This window comes from Heterodontus francisci, chromosome 4 (genome assembly GCF_036365525.1).
Source record: "Heterodontus francisci isolate sHetFra1 chromosome 4, sHetFra1.hap1, whole genome shotgun sequence".
Classification (NCBI taxonomy): Eukaryota; Metazoa; Chordata; class Chondrichthyes; order Heterodontiformes; family Heterodontidae; genus Heterodontus; species Heterodontus francisci.
Genome location: NC_090374.1, coordinates 125,771,096 through 125,788,992, shown reverse-complemented (window position 1 = coordinate 125,788,992; position 17,897 = coordinate 125,771,096). Strand labels below are relative to the sequence as shown.

The 17,897-nt window shown below is 41.7% G+C and overlaps 1 protein-coding gene across 4 annotated transcripts in view; it reads right to left on the bottom strand.

The window, feature by feature from the left end:
- Positions 1–17,897, bottom strand: part of LOC137369236 (selenocysteine insertion sequence-binding protein 2-like) — a 97,797-nt gene that overhangs the window by 40,295 nt on the left and 39,605 nt on the right. For 3 of the 4 annotated variants that reach the window (XM_068030119.1, XM_068030120.1, XM_068030122.1), the window contains exons 9-12: positions 14,957–15,070; positions 5,073–5,228; positions 2,471–2,603; positions 2,116–2,288 (exon numbers count right to left, since the gene is read on the bottom strand). In XM_068030119.1, coding sequence (XP_067886220.1) covers positions 2,116–2,288; positions 2,471–2,603; positions 5,073–5,228; positions 14,957–15,070 — 576 coding nt within the window. The remainder of the gene's footprint in view (positions 1–2,115; positions 2,289–2,470; positions 2,604–5,072; positions 5,229–14,956; positions 15,071–17,897) is intronic. The other variant, XM_068030123.1, reaches the window with a different exon arrangement.

Below are 17,897 nucleotides of genomic sequence, written 5' to 3'. Positions count from 1 at the left end.
CCAAATAAAAAAGAAAAAAAGAAAATAACTAAACAGAAAAAGTGAGGGGGGGGGGGGGGGTCATGCTCTGAAATTATTGAATTCAATGTTCAGTCTGGCAGGCTGTAGTGTGCCTAATCGGTAAATGAGATGCTGTTCCTCGAGCTTGCGTTGATGTTTGCTGGAACACTGCAGCAATCCCAGGACAGAGATGCGGGGGGGGGGGGGGGGGGGGGAAAGAGTGTTGAAATGGCCAGCAACTGGAAGCTCAGGGTCATGCTTACGGACTGAGCGAGGTGTTTCGCAAAGCGGTCACCAAATCTGCATTTGGTCTCCCCAAGGTAGAGGAGACCACATTGGAAATTAAACTCCGATTAAATGACCTTTTTGCTGAACACCTCCCTTCTGTCTACAAGCGTGACTCTGATTTTCCTACAACTCATCACTTTAACTCTCCCACCTAAACCCATTCTGATTCTAATCTTTTTGGGCCCTTAGACTGCTCTAACCAAGATAAACACTGGCTTCAGGAAACATATCTCATCTTTATTCTGGGCACTCAGCAGCTCTTTCCTCTGAACAATGTAGTGTCAGATTTTAGCTGTATCCTCCATTTACTTTCCAGCATGGACTACTACGGCTGTGTTGTGTATCTGAGAGAGGAGAGAGGGTTTAGACGACTGAATGTGGACCCTTCATCAGAACACAGCTTTGGTGCAGGGAATGAGCTTCTGGCTCCAATATTTCCAATTTCAGTTCCAACTCATCTTTCATCATCTCAGCTATTTGAGTGTTTTGTTCTTCTATTGTCTTTTCATTACCTCAATCATTTGAATATTTTTACATCATTTAACAGGTTCTTGCTTCTCCATCAAGCAGCTTGCAGGTGAATCATCCCATTAACATTTTGGTGATTATGTCTTTTTTCCTCTCCCTTCTTCCACCACCCATTATATTCTACAAATGGACTTGATTAACTTTTAGTTTTCAGGCTTGAAGAAGAATCTACACCTAAAATATTGATAGACTAGCTGAGTACTTTCAATTTTCTTCGATTTAGCAAGAATGCTTTGCTGATAGTGTCTTTGAAAAGCTTACTAAAGAAGATACAGGCTTTACTAAATGTACAATGACACCGAGTGGCCAATTCATTGTACAACTAATTTTTCTACAATTATATAATTGACAATTCCCGATTATTGGACTATTCAAGATATCAATCAACTACAAACACATTAACATTTATTACAATTAAGCCTACAGAATGAGGTAGTTTGATTTCTGATCTACCGGAGATATTTAAATGGAACTGTCCAAATCAGTAGCCAGAATAAAAAAAATACATGAACTACTTTGTTACTTTTACTCTAACGAGAGAGGTTCTTTACTGTCAAGCTAAGACTCACACAAATTGTACTATAACCTTTCCCCAGTATATGCTAGCTCCTAATGTTTAAAATGAAAGGAAAATGGAACTTAGGAAAGTGACCACTTTTAATAGCCAAGATGTTAATCTTCCATATGAAAAAGAATGAGCACTGCCATTAAAGGTATCCTCTGCTTATTTCCCGTGACCCTTACAAATGACATAGGGTGATGTGAGAATGGTAAATACAGAATGTAATATTCCTGTTTGTAAGCCTAATTAAAAATAAATTAATTTATTCTTCTCCCCCCCTCTTGAGCAGCCATTCCCAATGTATATTGCCATTCAATACTCATTATTACTGGACTAAGGCTAATTACCAAGAGCAACTAGAATAATATCTGATTGTAAAGCTATAGAACTGGTGGATACCAATAAAAGACCTACCACATCCTAAAATCTGCTAAAAGAGTGGAATCCAGGTTGATGATTGTGCGGGGTGTGTTCGTTTGTTGAAGCACCAAATGGGCTGGTTTAGCAGATTTGAGAATGTGGGATGCTGCTGTTTTTCTCAGCACTGTTCTTTAATATCAGGGTATTTGGAAAATGAGACAATTGGCAAGTATGAATTTTTTTGAGCCTTCCCTGCAGTATTCCTTCAACTTGTTACAGAAAATAATCTAAATAGGATTATGTGCACTTTTCTTCAGCTACAGAAAGTATTCATTTAACCGTAACAATGTCTACACAACAACTTGCATCTAACTTACCTTTTTTAGTGATGTTGGTTTCTTAGCCTTTGGGACTTCTCTCTGTTTTCCTCGTTTTACTAAAGGAGCACTTGAGTCCAAAGGATTATGAGGAACCTTTTCCTGACTCGAGCTTTGAGGCTGTCTCTTCGATGTTGTGGGTTCTTTGGGAACCAATGGAAATGTCCCTCCAACTATGACACAAGATCAACAACAAAGAGGACAAAGCAATAATAAAAATTTATCCAGGAAGAATCATAACTAATACGTCAAAAGTAGAATGATATAATGCATAAAACATTAAATACAGTAAGGAATATCTGCCTCAAAATATACAGTAGGATTAGAGGAGGAACAGAGTAATTTTAGTACTTACCTGCAAGTACTATTGGCTTAGGGGTGTTTTTGGACTTCTTCTCCTGCTGCTTTTGTTCTAGGACAGCCAGCATGTTACCAAAATCTAGCTGCATGGGTACCTTGCTCTTCTTACCACTTTTTTTTGAAGCTTCCTAAACAGAACAAGTTCATTGTCACTGACAATATTTGCTATGTAAATGCATTTGTTACGGTCAGAGCACTTGTAGTCATTAAATACTATCACTAAACGTTAAAGATCTATCATATTATCCTCTGTTATAATGTTGTGACTTTTTACATTGAAACTACCAGTTTTCAGTTGCTTTAAAGGCATAGGCACAATCATTTCTAATTAAGAATTATTTGACTAGATTGTAACCATTCTTTACTGATTTGGAGCTCCAGGATTTCCATTAAAGGTAGAAATGGATTTCACTTAAGTTAGATCTCCCTGGCAGTCACCAAAGCGCTTCATGCTAACGGACAGACAGATATTCACAAAGTCTCAGGAAGGAGTCATGTAGCCAGAGATTTAGAACACTTCGAGCCCAAATTATCCATGGCATGGAATCAGACACCTCTACAAGTACAAACTCATCAAAGCCATAAAGCTCACTTTAATAAGGATAATGATAATTCAGCCTTCGATCCATGCAATGACTGAGGGACGGTAGACACCAGTCTTCTACTGGTACTTCAATTTGTAGCGCCAACACCAAAGGATTGACTATATTTTTAAAATCCCTTTACTCACTTTTAACACACCATCACTGTGGCATATTCGAGCACATTAGAGGGCTTTGGAGCATATATAGGCATGTGGGAATATTAGATTCAACAATGTGATCCCAGTTTGAGGCTAATCAAAATTTATTCACCAGACAGAAGTTTATAAATTATCCTCAAATTGTTTCCAAAACTTTCCACAAATGTATCCAGTGTTGTATTTAGATTAGTGGGGATAGACCAGTTTTGACTTGAAACATTACGGCTGGATTTTAATCGGCGGCGAGCTCACCAAAATGTCGCTGCGATCTCCTGCGCGGCGGCTCATTTAAAAAGCCGGGACGGCCCGCCCCTCCACTCAATCACGTGGGCGGAGGGGTGGGCTGTCTGTCCCCAGCAATGGCGTCAGCTGCCTGCGCCATTTTTAAAGGGCAGCCAGCCCGGATGGTAAATTTGTATTTTTAAAGCAGTAGCCCTCCCAAAATTTATACATTTCTAATGCCCCTTTCCCACCTCCCAATAATAACTATTTGCCATCTCCCCCCAAATCTGACCTTCCCCCACAAGCCTGCACAAAGTTTAAAGTTCACCCCTTCTCACCATCCCCTACACCAATTATGTTTATTTGACCCCGCCTCCCCCACATTGAAAATCTTAACTCCTCCCACCTCCCCACCAGTGTCACGCCGGCTTTCACCAGACAGGGAATTGGAGGCGCAGGAGTGCCGGCCAACGCGCCAAAGATCGTGGCAGGCCCGGAAGATCTCAGGTAAATTTATTCATGTCAGTCATTTAAATATTGAAATGCTGCCCCCGTCACCCAGCAGCAGGGTGGGGGGGGAGGGGTGCGGGGAGGGTACACCATGGAGCCTCGCCGCTGCCGGGTGGATCATGGCAGGCCCTCCCGGCGTCAGCCTCCGTGGTGGACTGCTGCCAGACGCATCTTCCGGCACCCCCCGAACCACACAGCCGGATGTCGTGGGCTTGGTAAAATCCAGCCCTATGAGATTAACAGCCCCCACGGCAGGAGGTTGAGGATCAGTGGCGTTCAAGAGTTAAACACAGGGAATACAACCCGAACGTGCCGTGCACGCACTGCCTTTTTAAAAAAAAATGGCAGTGGATATCAGGACGTCTGAGTGGCCCAGCATAAAGAGGCGGGACTTAATTAACATATTTAAATTGGGCTCCTACATTGCAAATGGCAGCCTGACATAAAATTGACTGTTGCTGTGTATTTTTCACAAGGGTCGTGAGACGCAGCAGGGAAAGGAAGGTAGGAGCTGGTTGTTTCACGAGGTTAAAATGCCTCTTTCAGCATTCCTTGTGGGCCAAAAGGAGCAGGGATGCTATCCCCCAGCCCCTCAAGGAAGCCTTAGACCTCCCCCCAACCCCACTGCACCTATCTGACCTCATGATTGCCAGGGGCTATCCCCAAAGGTGCAGAGCTGTGGCCTCCTCCCACTAGTGTTCCCTCCAGTCCACCAACCAGCAAACTGAGAAAGAAAATGCTAATGGAGCCCTGCTGTTAATGTTCAGCAGGACCTTTACGTTCCTGGCCTTACCGGGTTTCTCAGTCGCACCGTCCTCCCTCTTCACCATAAATAAATATCGGGGCCTGTGTTTTTAGTTAACAAAATTTTTTAAATGTTACCGCAGCTCATGAGGTCTATTTTTCATATCACCTGAAGGAGAACAACCCTCAAACTGACCAGGAACACATTTACGATACAGGTCGAAATCAAATAAATGATTGGTGGTATTGTGTGGCTCTGAGGATAAATTCTTTCCTGAGCAAAACTGCAAGTTAAACACTCATGGCCATCCTTAGTGTTTTCTCCACATTGTACAGGAACACTATTCGAGTGAAAAGGAGTCAAGAGTTTGGTACAAACCACAGCTTTTTTCTGTGGACTATTGGGCACATTTTCTTGAGCTGATTGTTTTCTCAGAATGTGGACTGGCTTCTGGTCTAGGTCCAAAGAGATCTGTTCACCACCAACAATATAGGAGTTGGTCACACTTAAAACTAGTTCTCCATCCATTGATGGCTGAAAAGATAAAACAAGAATACTCACTATTTTACAAATATAGGCTACAATAAAAATAACATTTAAAATCTTTTATGGCTGCTAGGTTAAATTGAGCAATAAAATGTTTTTATGGCCTTGTCATTTATTAATTTATTACATATTGTACCTGAATAAAACAAAAAGAACCATGTGAAAAGTAACTGAACTATATACTCTTAGTTGGCATCAATGCACAACAGAGAAAAAATACTATTGCTTGTTGATGTTAAAGACTCCAGGCTATAGCTTGCATAAAACTGCTTCAGTGAAATAATTTCAGTAACATATTCTAATGTGGTTCACTACAAGCCAGACAGGGAAAAGTACTGTATTTTAATTGTATGCTCATAAAGAAGTGCACGATATTTGTTCAGTTTTGTTTTAGTCCAAATCAGTTCATGTTCTCAGAGGAGTTCTCCAACCTGCATTTTAAAAAAGGACTAACCATTGCTGGGTGGAAGTGGGGAGGGGGACACTTTACTTTGAAAGTTAATTTAGTAATAAAATAAAGCCTTTTCCAAAGGTAGTAAGTTGCTGTCATTCGCGATAATAACAAAACCTGCAACTAAGGACCAATAATGAACTTTGCCAACCAGCAAGTGGAGTACAAGTCTCTTATTTTCACTCATTTCCTGCGGGCAAGGACTTCACTGTAGCTAACGGTTCCAAATGTCCAAGCCAAATCTTTACAGATGGAAACCTGCTGTCTTTTGCTTGATTAAAAAAATTATGGTTTACAGAATTGGCATCAATTTTTGGCAGATTACTATATCTATGAAAGTAAATTTCTAGCTCAACAATAATTGTTGTTTAAAACGACAGGGATTTAGGCCACTTTTCAAAATCTTAGGTAATATTTTGACATTGCAATTGGCACATTGAAGACAGAGTGATAAAACAGCCTGTGCTTCTCTCAGTATTACATTATGTGCACTTAACAGCTGACAAAATACATTAACAACTGAAAGGCATTCAAGGTCATCTATAAACAAGCACTCAGGGTTATCTATAACTCTAGCAAGTAGAAAGAACAAATCAGTTAATCAACATGGCTATTTGTAATTATTTTGTGAAAATCAAGATGGTATCCAGTTATGCTACATTTTCTAATGTTAGAGTTTTAAGAGTAGCATGATCTATGTAGTAATAGAAGCTGCACTTTTTAGTCGCAAAGACTGTTCACAAATTTTCTCCTGACCAGGAGGCTGACAGCCATTGAAAAATAAAGATCCTGTTGGGATGGGAAGCCAGACAATTTATTCTACGCTGTTTAGGAATGTTCTTAAAAATGTACGTAAACAATTACACCATAAAGTTATCGAGAGGTTATGTTTAAACCTTGTGCATTAAAAAAACACATGTTTTAAACTTCAGCTGAGAGAGTAAATCGCAAGCATTTCCACTCTATCACTGCTACTTGTACTGAGCCAGTAAGAGTGCTGAACTGCAACTGAAAACAGAATATTTGTCATATTGCATTACCTCCTTTTGATAGCCACCTTGTCTCTGCTCAGTGGTACACCTGAAACCCTAGACAAGATTTGCAACTTAACCATTTCAATTTAGTTCAAATTAGAATTGTTGTAAAAATTATTTGAATTCAGGTTTCCCAGTTCTATGGACGAGCCTGAGCAATTATCAATTTTTAGTTTAATTATTTCAGTTACTATTTACACAATGTTATAGATATCAATGCATGGATGCATACCAGCCTCAATTTTATAATGTTCTGATTTTGGCATAGAGCTTCATTAGAGGTGGGCACAACAGATTCCTAGAACTTTACACTTCATAGCAAAAAAAATTGCTGTTTTTTGGGATGTTATGCTGGTCACCATCACAAACCTCATAAAACATTGAAATACTATTCAAGCACCAGACTCAATGGTTTACTTGCTACCTCTTTGCCGACATCTGAACAAAATGGGTGCAGCAGTGTATGGATATTCTGGCCTGTAGAAGAAAAGTTCTTAAAGCCATCATTTTTCATTATCATAGAATGATACAGCATAGGAGGCCATTCGGCCCATCATGCCTGTGCCTTTGGTCCAATTAACCTCACTCCCTTGCTCTTTCCTCATAGCCCTGTAAAGTTTTTACCTTCAACAGGGAATTTGCTAAATACTTGAAAGTGAATTATTAAATCTACTTCCACCGCCATTCAGGCAGTATATTGCAGATCATAACTCACTGGGTAATTGTTTTTTTTCATGTCGCCTCTGATTCTTTTTGCCAAATACTTTAAATCTGTGCCCTCTAGATACCAACCTTCAGGAAAAGTTTCTCCTTATTTACTGTATCAAAACTTAATCTTGAACGCCTCCATCAAATCTCTTCTTAAGCTTATCTGCTCTAGGGCTCTAAACCCCAGCATCTCCAGAGAAGTCCTTATTCATGTGCCATTCATTGTTAATAGAATCACAGAATTATAGAATGGTTACAGCACAGAGGAGGCCATTTGGCCCATTGTGTCCAAGCCAGCTCTCTGCAAGAGCAACTCACTTAGTCCCACTCCCCAGCCTTTGACCCGTAGCCCGACAAAATTTCTCTCCTCAGATAATTATCCAATTCTCTTTTGAAGGACTCAATTGAATCTGCCTCCACCACACTCTCAAGCAGTGCACTCCAGATCCTAACCACTCGCTGCTTAAAGTTTTTTTCTCATGTCCCCATTGCTTCTTTTGCCAATTGGTGTCCTCTGGTTCTGGATCTTCCACCAATGGGAACAGTTTCTCCCTATCTTCTCTATCCAGACCCCTCATGATTTTGAATATCTCTATCAAATTTCCTCTTAATATTCTCTTCTCCAAGAACAGTCCCAGCTTCTCCAACCTATCCACCTATCGTGAATCTTTTCTGCACCCCCTCTAATGCCTCAACATCCTTCCTAAAATGTGGTGCCCAGGACTGGACATAATACTTCAGATGAAGCCGAACCAGTGTTTTATACAAGTTTATTATAACTTCCTTGTTCTTGTTATGCCCCTATTTATAAAGCCCAGGATCCCATATGCTTTATTAACCATTTTCTCAACTTGCCCTGCAACCTTAAATGATTTGTACACATATACCCCCAGGCCCCTCTGCTGCTGCTGCACCCCTGCTAGAATTCTACCCTTTCATTTATATTGCCTCTCCTCATTCTTCCTACCAAAATGAATCACTTCACACTTTTCTGCATTAAATTTCATCTCCCACTTGTCCGCCCAATCGACCAGCCTATCAATGTCCTCTTGAAGCTCATCACTATCCTCCCCACAGTTCATAATACATCTAAGTTTTGTGTCATCCACAAACTTTGAAACTGTGTCCCGTACACCCAAGTCTAGGTCATTAATATAGATCAAGAAAAGCAGGGGTCCCAACATTGACTCCTGGGGGACCCCACTATATTTCTTCCTCCAGTCCAAAAAACAACCGTTCACAACTATGGTTTGCTGTCACTCAGCCAATTTCGTATTCATGCTGCTACTGTCCCTTTTATTCCATGGGCTCTAAATTTGCTGACTAGCCTGTTATGTGGCACTTTATCAAATACCTTTTGGAAATCCATGTACACCATATCAACTGCATTACCCTCATCAACCCTCTCTGTTATCTCATCAAGAACTCAAGGAAGTTAGTTAAACACAATCTGCCCTTAACAAATCAATGCTGGCTTTCTTTAACTAATCCACATTTGTCCAAGTGACTCTTAATTTGTCCTGAATTATCGGTTCTTAAAGCTTTCCCACCATCGAGGTTAAACTAACTGGCCTGTAGTTGCTGGGCTTGTCCTTACACCCTTTTTTTGAATAAGGGTGTAACATTCACAATTCTCCAGTTCTTTGTCACCACTCCTGTATTTAAGGAGGACTAGAAGATTACGGCCAGTATCTCAGCAATTTCCAGCCTTACTTCCCTAAATATCCTGGGATGCATCTCATTTGGTCCTGATGACTTTCAACTTTAAGTACAGCCAGCCTAGCTAATACCTCCTCTATCAATTTTTAGCCCATCCAGTGTCTAAACTACCTTTTCTCTCAGCATGACTTGGCCAGCATCATCTTCCTTGGTAAAGACAGATGCAAAGTACTCATTTAGTACCTCAACCATGTCCCTGCCTCCATGTGTAAATCCTCTTTTAGGTCCCTAAATTAGTCCCACTCCTACATTTATCACCATTTTACTAGTTAGATGCCTACAGAAGACTTTTAGATTCCCTTTTATTAGCCACGAGGCTCTTCTCGTAGTATCTCACTGCTTCTGTTCTTTGTTTTTTCACTTCCCCTCTGAACCTTCTACATTCAGCCTGGTTCTCAATTGCACTATCCACCTGACATCTGTCATATACACCCTTTTTCTGCTTCATCTTATTCTCTATTCCTTTTGTATTCCAGGGAGCTCTGGATCTGTTTTCCCTACCTTTCCCCCTCGTGGGAATGTACCGTGACTCTACACAAACTATCTTCTCTTTAGTTACAGTTTTGCCTACCAATCTTGGATTTCAATTTACCTTGGCTAGATCTATTCTTACTCCACTGAAGTTGACCATCCCCCAATTAATTATCTTTACTCTGGATTGCTCCTTATCCTTTTCCATAGCTAACCTAAACCTTATGATGCTATGGTCACTGTCCTCTAAAATGTTCCCCTTCTGAGACTTGATTCACTTGACCCACATCATTCCCCAAAACCAGATCCAGCAATGCCTCCTTCCTCGTTAGACTGGAAACATATATATGTAGAAAATTCTCCTGAACACGCTGCAGAAACTCTTTCCCCTCTCTGCCGTTTACACTATTACATTATCCTAATATAGACTGGGATAGTAACGGCCACGTGGTGCGATGTAGGTGGTTCCCATTGTTCAACTCCCCACCTGACCACAGCCAGTGTTTTTTTAATTAGTGTTAAATCCCTTGGTGTTTTATTTTTTCAAATAAACAGACAGCAGGAGGTTTTCTTGTATGTTTTAAAAACAGAAAACCAATTGTTTATTGATCAATATGCCTTATCCTAAAATCGTCTCATACACACAAACACACACGAAGAGATTGAGAGGGGAAAAAAAAAGAAGTGACTTTTACTGGTTGGGGGGTGGGTGGGGGGGGGGGGCGGGGAAAGGGGTCATAATAAACCTGTTAAATTCTCTCTGAAATCAAGTTCTCAATGGATGTAGACCTGAGATGATTAACTTTTGCTCCTGATTGAAGGTTCAGTTGAAGACAGTGAGACACAGTGAGACTCTTGTCCCACCCCCGCTTTACTTCTTATAACCTCTCACATTTCTAATATTTGCCAGTTCTGAAGAAGGATCACTGACCTGAAACGTTAACTCTACTTCTCTTTCCACAGATGCTGCCAGACTTGCTGAGTATTTCCAGCATTTCTTGTTTTTATTTCAGGTTTCCAGCATCCGCAGTATTTTGCTTTTATTTTAGTGAGACACTTCTGGTTCATTGCTGTCTACACCAAGGCATGCGCCTTCTCGCTTGCTGGAAAACCAGCAGTTAGATGTTGCTTCTCTCTCTCTGCTGCCATTTTTCAAGGTAAAGTTGTGTTACTTCTCACCTCTTGGTAGGAGACATTCTCATCTCTTTCCCATGGTGATCGCACAATGGCCCATAATGTGGCTCCTTCGCACCTTCTTTGTTTCAGAAGACGACATTCAATTCTGGAATGTTTTAGGGTGAGGTGCAACTAACACCTCTTAGATTTGAAGATTTGTCCTTTATCTTTGTCAGACAGTTTGAATACATAAAGGCCAGTTCTTTTCCCTTCGGTGGCCATTTTGGACCACTATTCAGTTTTTTATAGTTCTGCAGAGTTCGTCCACAATTTGTATCATTGCACTTCTGGTGTGCGTGGCAATAATTAAAGTCCCCCATTATAACTACAGTATAATTCTTGCACCTCTCCGCAATTTCCTTGCAAATTTGTTTCTCTACACATTTTCCACTTGTTCGTGGCCTATAGAATACACCCAAAAATGTAATGGTACATCTATTGTTTATTAGCTCTAACCAAATAGATTCTGTCCCTGACCTCTCTAGGACATCCTGTTTCCAGCACTGTAATGCTCTCCTTAATCAATACCTTCCTCCTTCCCTATCTTTCCTGTAATCTTGTATCAAATAATATTTAGTACCCAGTCCTGCCCTTTTTTGAGCCAGGTCTCCGTTATTGCAACAATATCATATTCCCACCTGGCTATCTGCGTCTGCAGCTCACCAATTGCACATTCATATACATGCACAGTAAACCTAATTTAGACCTCATTACATTCCCTATTACTCTGACCCCATCTAATGCCTTACTATTTCCTACTCTAATGCTATCAGTCTCTCCGAATTCTCCGCACCTTGGTTTTCCTCCATGATATTACCTCCTGTTTACAACACCTCTGCCAAATTAGTTTAAACCCTGCCCAATAGCAGTAGCAAATCACCCCACAAGGACATCGGTCGTGATTTTTATTAAACCATGCTGCAACATGGCCTTAACTGCATTTTGAATGGTGCATTAATTTTTGTGGCTGTTTAGGTCTTTCTTTTAAAATAGTAAGACCACTATTTCCAAATCTATTTCTTACAACAGTTTTGCTTCTAGCTGCCATTTCACTTGCAACAACCAAAATGAACAGCATGGGAATTCCTCTGGGAGTTCCAATGCTGCTCCCATATTTGAAGGAGGAAGAACAGTTCTTGAGGGGATGATTAGTGTTGATGTGACTATATCACATGTATAATGTATGTAACAGCTCTTACCACAGTACTTGCATTCCCCCTAACAGTAATTCCTGGGCATGTCAGAAGAAACAGGTTTGTGGTACCTGTATTTCACAAAGGAGGTTGCGACATAACTATGCCATGTTCTAGAGACCAACTTGTAGGCTAATTGTACCACAGGAACAGCTCTTCCATGGGCATGAACATCACTGCATGCATTATATTTTTATGCCACCTGGTTCTTCTGAATCACCACCTATGAAATATGCTACATCAATGAGTCGGTCAGCTGCCCACGGATGCATTAAACAAGTGACAGAGGCATTGTTTGTAATGGACAACAAATTGCTTTCCATATAGAAAGGAGGCACCGCCTCACAGAAACCCAGAATCTTTCCTGGATGGCAGGATTCTCAAGAGTCCCGAGCGTCATAGTACCCTTGTACTGTACGGATAGTTGGTCTGAGATGCAACATGCACGTTATCCTTGGGGAAAGAGTGCCATGGAGTGCAGAACAAGGCAAACCTCCTCACGTCCACTTCATGCAGCAGTAAGTCCAATTTGCCAGCCAAAGAGGGTACTGTGCTACTCCAATACTTGCTCACAAACCCAATTTTCTTTCCTTCCTGTCCCCCTTTCCTGGGCTAAAGTTGGCAAATATTTAAAATCCATTTTGAGCCTTTATAAAGGCACAAATAATATTAGCCATTATATACAGCTATTTATCGTTTAAGTAGGCACACTCCTTTAAAGTTCAGCTGTTAACATACTCAATTAGGCCAGCTGTTGACTCAAGGCCAAAGCGGTGCTGGAAGCTTACTTTTCCTTTCTCTCTCTCCCTTTCTCTTTCTGTACCTGACCTGACCTGACTCTAATTCAGCCCATTTCCTTCTCTCATCCTCTGTTTATTTTTCAATTCTTAAATCTCATTAGTTAAGGAGATCGACCATAAATTTCATCATTCACCTAGATGCATGCCATGGTGTTGATAAGCTCACACTTCCAGGACAAATGTTAAGTTGAACATACGAATTAGGAGCAGGAGTAGGCCACTTGAGCCTGCTCCACCATTCAACAAGATCAGGGTTGATCTGATTGTAAGCTTAACTCCACATTCCTGCCTACTCCCGATAACCTTTCACCCCCTTGTTTGAAAGGTGAAGGAAAAAGCCTAATGGGGAATACATCAAAATGCCCCACTCCAGCAAACTCTGGGCCATTATAACGTACAGTTTTGTTATAAGCAACATAACTTGTTGGTTGATTTTGCTTTGAAATAAGTAAATCAATAGTACTCAGGAAAAATAGGGCTCCTACAAAGAGCTTTAATAATTGCACGCATTTTCAATTATATAAGTTTTAAATAATGGAACCAGTTAGAACCACAAGAGTAGAAATTCTGGCCGTAATTTTTTGTTTGTTGGATCGGAGCCATCCACCGACCAAAGAGTCGGTGGTGATCCTGCCTTTGCCGGGCCTGGGGATCCAGACTGAATTTTGCGGTCCCCAGGCCCTTAATTGGACTTCCACCTCATTGAGGCAGGAAGTCCCGCCTAATGGAGCTGCCGGTCAATCAGCGGGCTCACAGCTCTTAGTCCCAGCAGCGCCAACGGGAGTGGTGGCCACTGCTGGGACTACACCCAGCTTCAAGCTGAAGAGGAAAGACAGCTTGGAAAAGAGGTAGGTTTTTGGGGTGTCGCTGGGGGTGATCGGTCAGGCCCCAGGTCAGGTGATCGGTTATACAAGGGGGGGGGGGGGGTCGATTGGGGGGTGGGGGGGGTGGGCGGGTGGTGTGTTGGGTGTTGGGGGTGGTTGGGGCATTGGGGGCAACCCTCCGTCAGGCACAGGTGCCTGATCAGGAGGGCACCCCCCTGGCCATCTATCTTTCTCAGGGGCTTTTCTCAGGCTTGGGCTGCCCGCCTGCCAAACTCCCCATAGTGGTAGGCAGAGGCCCTTAATTGGCCATCAATTGGCCACTTAAGGACCTTAATTGGCCTGGGGCGGGTGGGCTGTTTCCTGCTGCCACCGACCCACGTAAAATGGCAGCAGGAGCAGGTCAGGAAGGGTACCCCGAGCCTCCCACTATTTTACAAGCCCCCCCGCTGCCACCAGCACACTCTGTGGGGTGGGGTGTAAAATTCTGGCCTCTGTGTCTGTTCTTGCCAACCCATGAGTTTCCATACATTAAAATTGAATGGGTGAATGCCGAATTGGAATTTCTATCCCATGGTAATTTTACAGTAAATTTGGCCTCTAATGCTTCTTTGCAAGAGCTGTCCACTTAGTCCCATTCCTCTACCCTTTTCCAATATTCCTTAGAAATACTGAAAATGTCAAATTCAATTTGTAAACTATTCAATGACTGCACAAGTTTTACTCTTAGATTTCTTGGACATTTCTTGAATTGCAGCAGAAGCCACAATAATTAGGTTATAGAATTGCTAGTTTTACCGCTGAATTGAAGAAAATTTAAAAAGTAGGTAATAGAGCTAAAAAAAAAAAATTCATTGGAAAACAAGCAACATGGCAAAGATTTATTGTAATTTATACTTAAATTATATTTTTTTATTCTTTCATGGGATTGGGGCATCGCTGGCAAGGCCAGCGTTTGCTGCCGATCCCTAATTGCCTTTGACAACTGAGTGACTTGCTAGGCATTTCAGAGTCAACCACATTGCTGTGGTCTGAAGGCCAGACCAGGTAAGGATGGCAGATTTCCTTCCCGAAAGGTCAGTAGTGAGCCAGATGGGTTTTCACAACAATCGATGATAGTTTCATGCCACCATTACCAAAACTAGCTTTCAATTCCAGAATTTATTAATCTTGCTAGTTATCTAATTGGGCAGTTATCACATTAATTAGAACCTAGTGATTTTTGTCCACTAATTCAAACACGTTTTCCATTCATGAAATAAAATCTTTCAATAAACTGAACTGTAATCTTAATGGTTATCTTAATACATAAAGATTACTTCAGTCCTCAAAGCTTTTCTTGCCTCCAATTGTCTTTTAGTAGTCTGTTCGTAGGAAGATAACTTGTCTTGCCCAGCACTGTTGGTTTTGTCTGAACTCCTTATTGCCGATGCCAGATTTGGAAATTCTTCATCATCCTACAAAAGCAAGAGGTATTAATTATGCTCTTATATTAACATTTCATGTAAATATTCTGTGAAACAACAGCAAATTTTGATTGGATAATGAATTATTTCAAAGCTGTAAAACAGAGAAGCCAATTAAAGGCTCATCATAGATGTATATCAAATGAAAAGTATCATTGATAAAAATAAGCCATTGTCCCTAAGCCTGTGGCTTTAATCATAAACAGAACAATGGTAAAGCACAAGATTCCCATTCCCTTTTTTCATGCTACTTTGACATTTTATAATCCCTTTAAGTATACTGTTAACTCCCAGTACATAACTGAAAATTACTGATACTATCCTTTTTCCTACTTGAGGCTCATCATTAAGAAAACAGAGGAACAATGACCTACTGCTTTGAAAATTATGCAAAATGCTGCTGTCCTCATTTCCTGAAATGATACAGAACAATGCATCCTATTAAACCAATAGTGGTTGTGCCTTGCAAGCTGATGTTCAGCAAAAGATGGCAATGCTGGCATATTAAAATAAGAAAAACTAATTTAGGTTCACAGCAAACACCAATAAATGTTCTTTTTGTACTGCTATGCTTTATGGGATTGCTAAAATACCCAAGGCAATATTTGAGGAACCTGGCATTCTCCTAGTACCCTGTTGAAAATTGCATTCAACTATCACCAACAAAAAAAAGTTTAACTAGTAATTCATCCCATCGTTGTTTGTACAATTCTGCAAAATGGCAAACATATCTGCCCACATAATGGACTGAATTTTATTAGCACACCTCACTTGGCCGCTGCGTCCCCAGCGACTTCAAGCCCTTCAGTGCCATTTAAATGTTTAAAGGGACAGGGATGTGCAAAAATTGAATAAAAACATTTTATTGACATTTCCAATCCCCTCTCCCACCCCCTCCAAATGAATAATCGGATGATTTTCTGTCCTATCCCACCCACAAAAAAGTGAGTTTTCACTCATGACCTTTCCCCCCTGAACTTTATTCCCTTTGATCCTAAACCCCTTCCCACCATCCCTGCAACCAATCCAAGTAGTTTTCACCACTCCCCCACCTGTCCCACCCTGAAATTTTCAGTCCTCTCCCCTCCCCACCAGTGTCTCGTCTCGGAACTCCATATGCAGTTGCGGCCATAAAATCGATGTGGGATGGCCGACGGGACCAGGTAAGTTCATCTGCATTTATTTTAATTGATTTTAATATTTAAATGAAGGCCCCGCCGCCGCCAGCAATATATGGCAGGGCATTCTCGGCGTCGGGGGTTGTGGCGGGCTGCTCCCGGCAGAATTTTACAGGCCCCCCCCACCCACCCGATGTCGAGGGGCTGGTAAAATTCAGCCCAAGAAGTCACTGAGCTTCACTGAGACACAATGCTATATAAATACAGGTCTTAAGTTTCTTTTTTTAAAAAAAAAGCTTTTATAAAGATTAAAAATACTAATGGAGGGTGGTGGCTACAGAAAGTCTTTCATGATAGGAGTTCAACACTCATTGGGTTGGGGAGCAGAGACAGAGAAATAGGGGGAAATGAAAGCAAATGAAGAGGAGACAGAGAAGCTTCTCACTTCAAAAATATAATTAATTTATTGACCAGAACAATCAAAACTCCTAGGCTGCAGTGCCCTCTAGTGTTACACAAAAATTAAATTCAATGGGCCAGATTTTGTGGTCAGTAATGAGGTGACAGCACTCATTTCTAACCCTGAAGAAAGCTGCCCACAAAGATCTAGCAATCTCTATGGCATGGATTTCCCCTTTCCTGACGTTAATTTGAATCTGGGGCCAAGTCAAGCGGATCTCCAGGCAACTAGCAACAGTGACTTTTAAAAAATTGTCCATGGGATATGGCCGTCACTAGCTATGCTAGCATTTATTGCTCTCGAGAAGGTGGTGGTGAGCTGCCTTCTTGAACCGCTACAGTCCTTGGGTGTAGGTACACCCACAGTGCTGTTAGGAAGGGAGTTCCACGATTTTGACCCAGCAACAATGAAGGAATGGCAATATAGATCCAAGTCTGGGTAGCGTGTGACTTGGAGTGGAACTTGCAGGTGGTGGTGTTCCCGTGCATCTGCTGCCCTTGTCCTTCTAGGTGATAGAGGTCGCGGGTTTGGAAGCTGCTGTCGAAGGAGCCTTGGTGTGATGCTGGTGCATTGGTGCACCTTGTAGATGGTACACACTGCTGCCACTGTGCGTCGGTGGTAAAGGGAGTGAATGTTGAAGGTAGTGGATGGCTTGCCAATTAAGCAGGCTGCTTTGTCCTGGATGGTGTTGAGCTTCTTGAGCGTTGTTAGAGCTGTACCCATCCAGACAAGTGGAGAGTATTTCATCACACTACTGGACTTGTGAATGGTGGACAGGCATTGGGGGGGACAGGAGGCGAGTTACTAGCCGCAGAATTCCCTGCCTCTGACCTGCTCTTATAGCCACAGCATTTATGTGGCTGGTTCAGTTCAGTTTCTGGTCAATGGTATGCCCCAGGGTGTTGATGTGAGGGATTCAGTGATCGTAATGCCATTGACCATCCAGGGAGATGATTAAATTCTCTCTTGTTTGAGATGGTCATTGCTTGGCACTTGTGTGACGCGAACGTTACTTGCCACTTAGCCCAAACTTGGATTTTGTCCCGGTCTTGCTGCATCTGGACATGGACTGCTTCAGTACCTGAGAAGTCATGAATAGTGCTGAACATTGTGCAATCATCAGCGAACATCCCCACTTCTGATCTTATGATGAGGGAGCAGCTGAAGATGGTTGGGCCTAGGACACTACCCTGAGGAACTCCTGCAGTAATGTCCTGGGACTGAGATAATAGACCTCCAA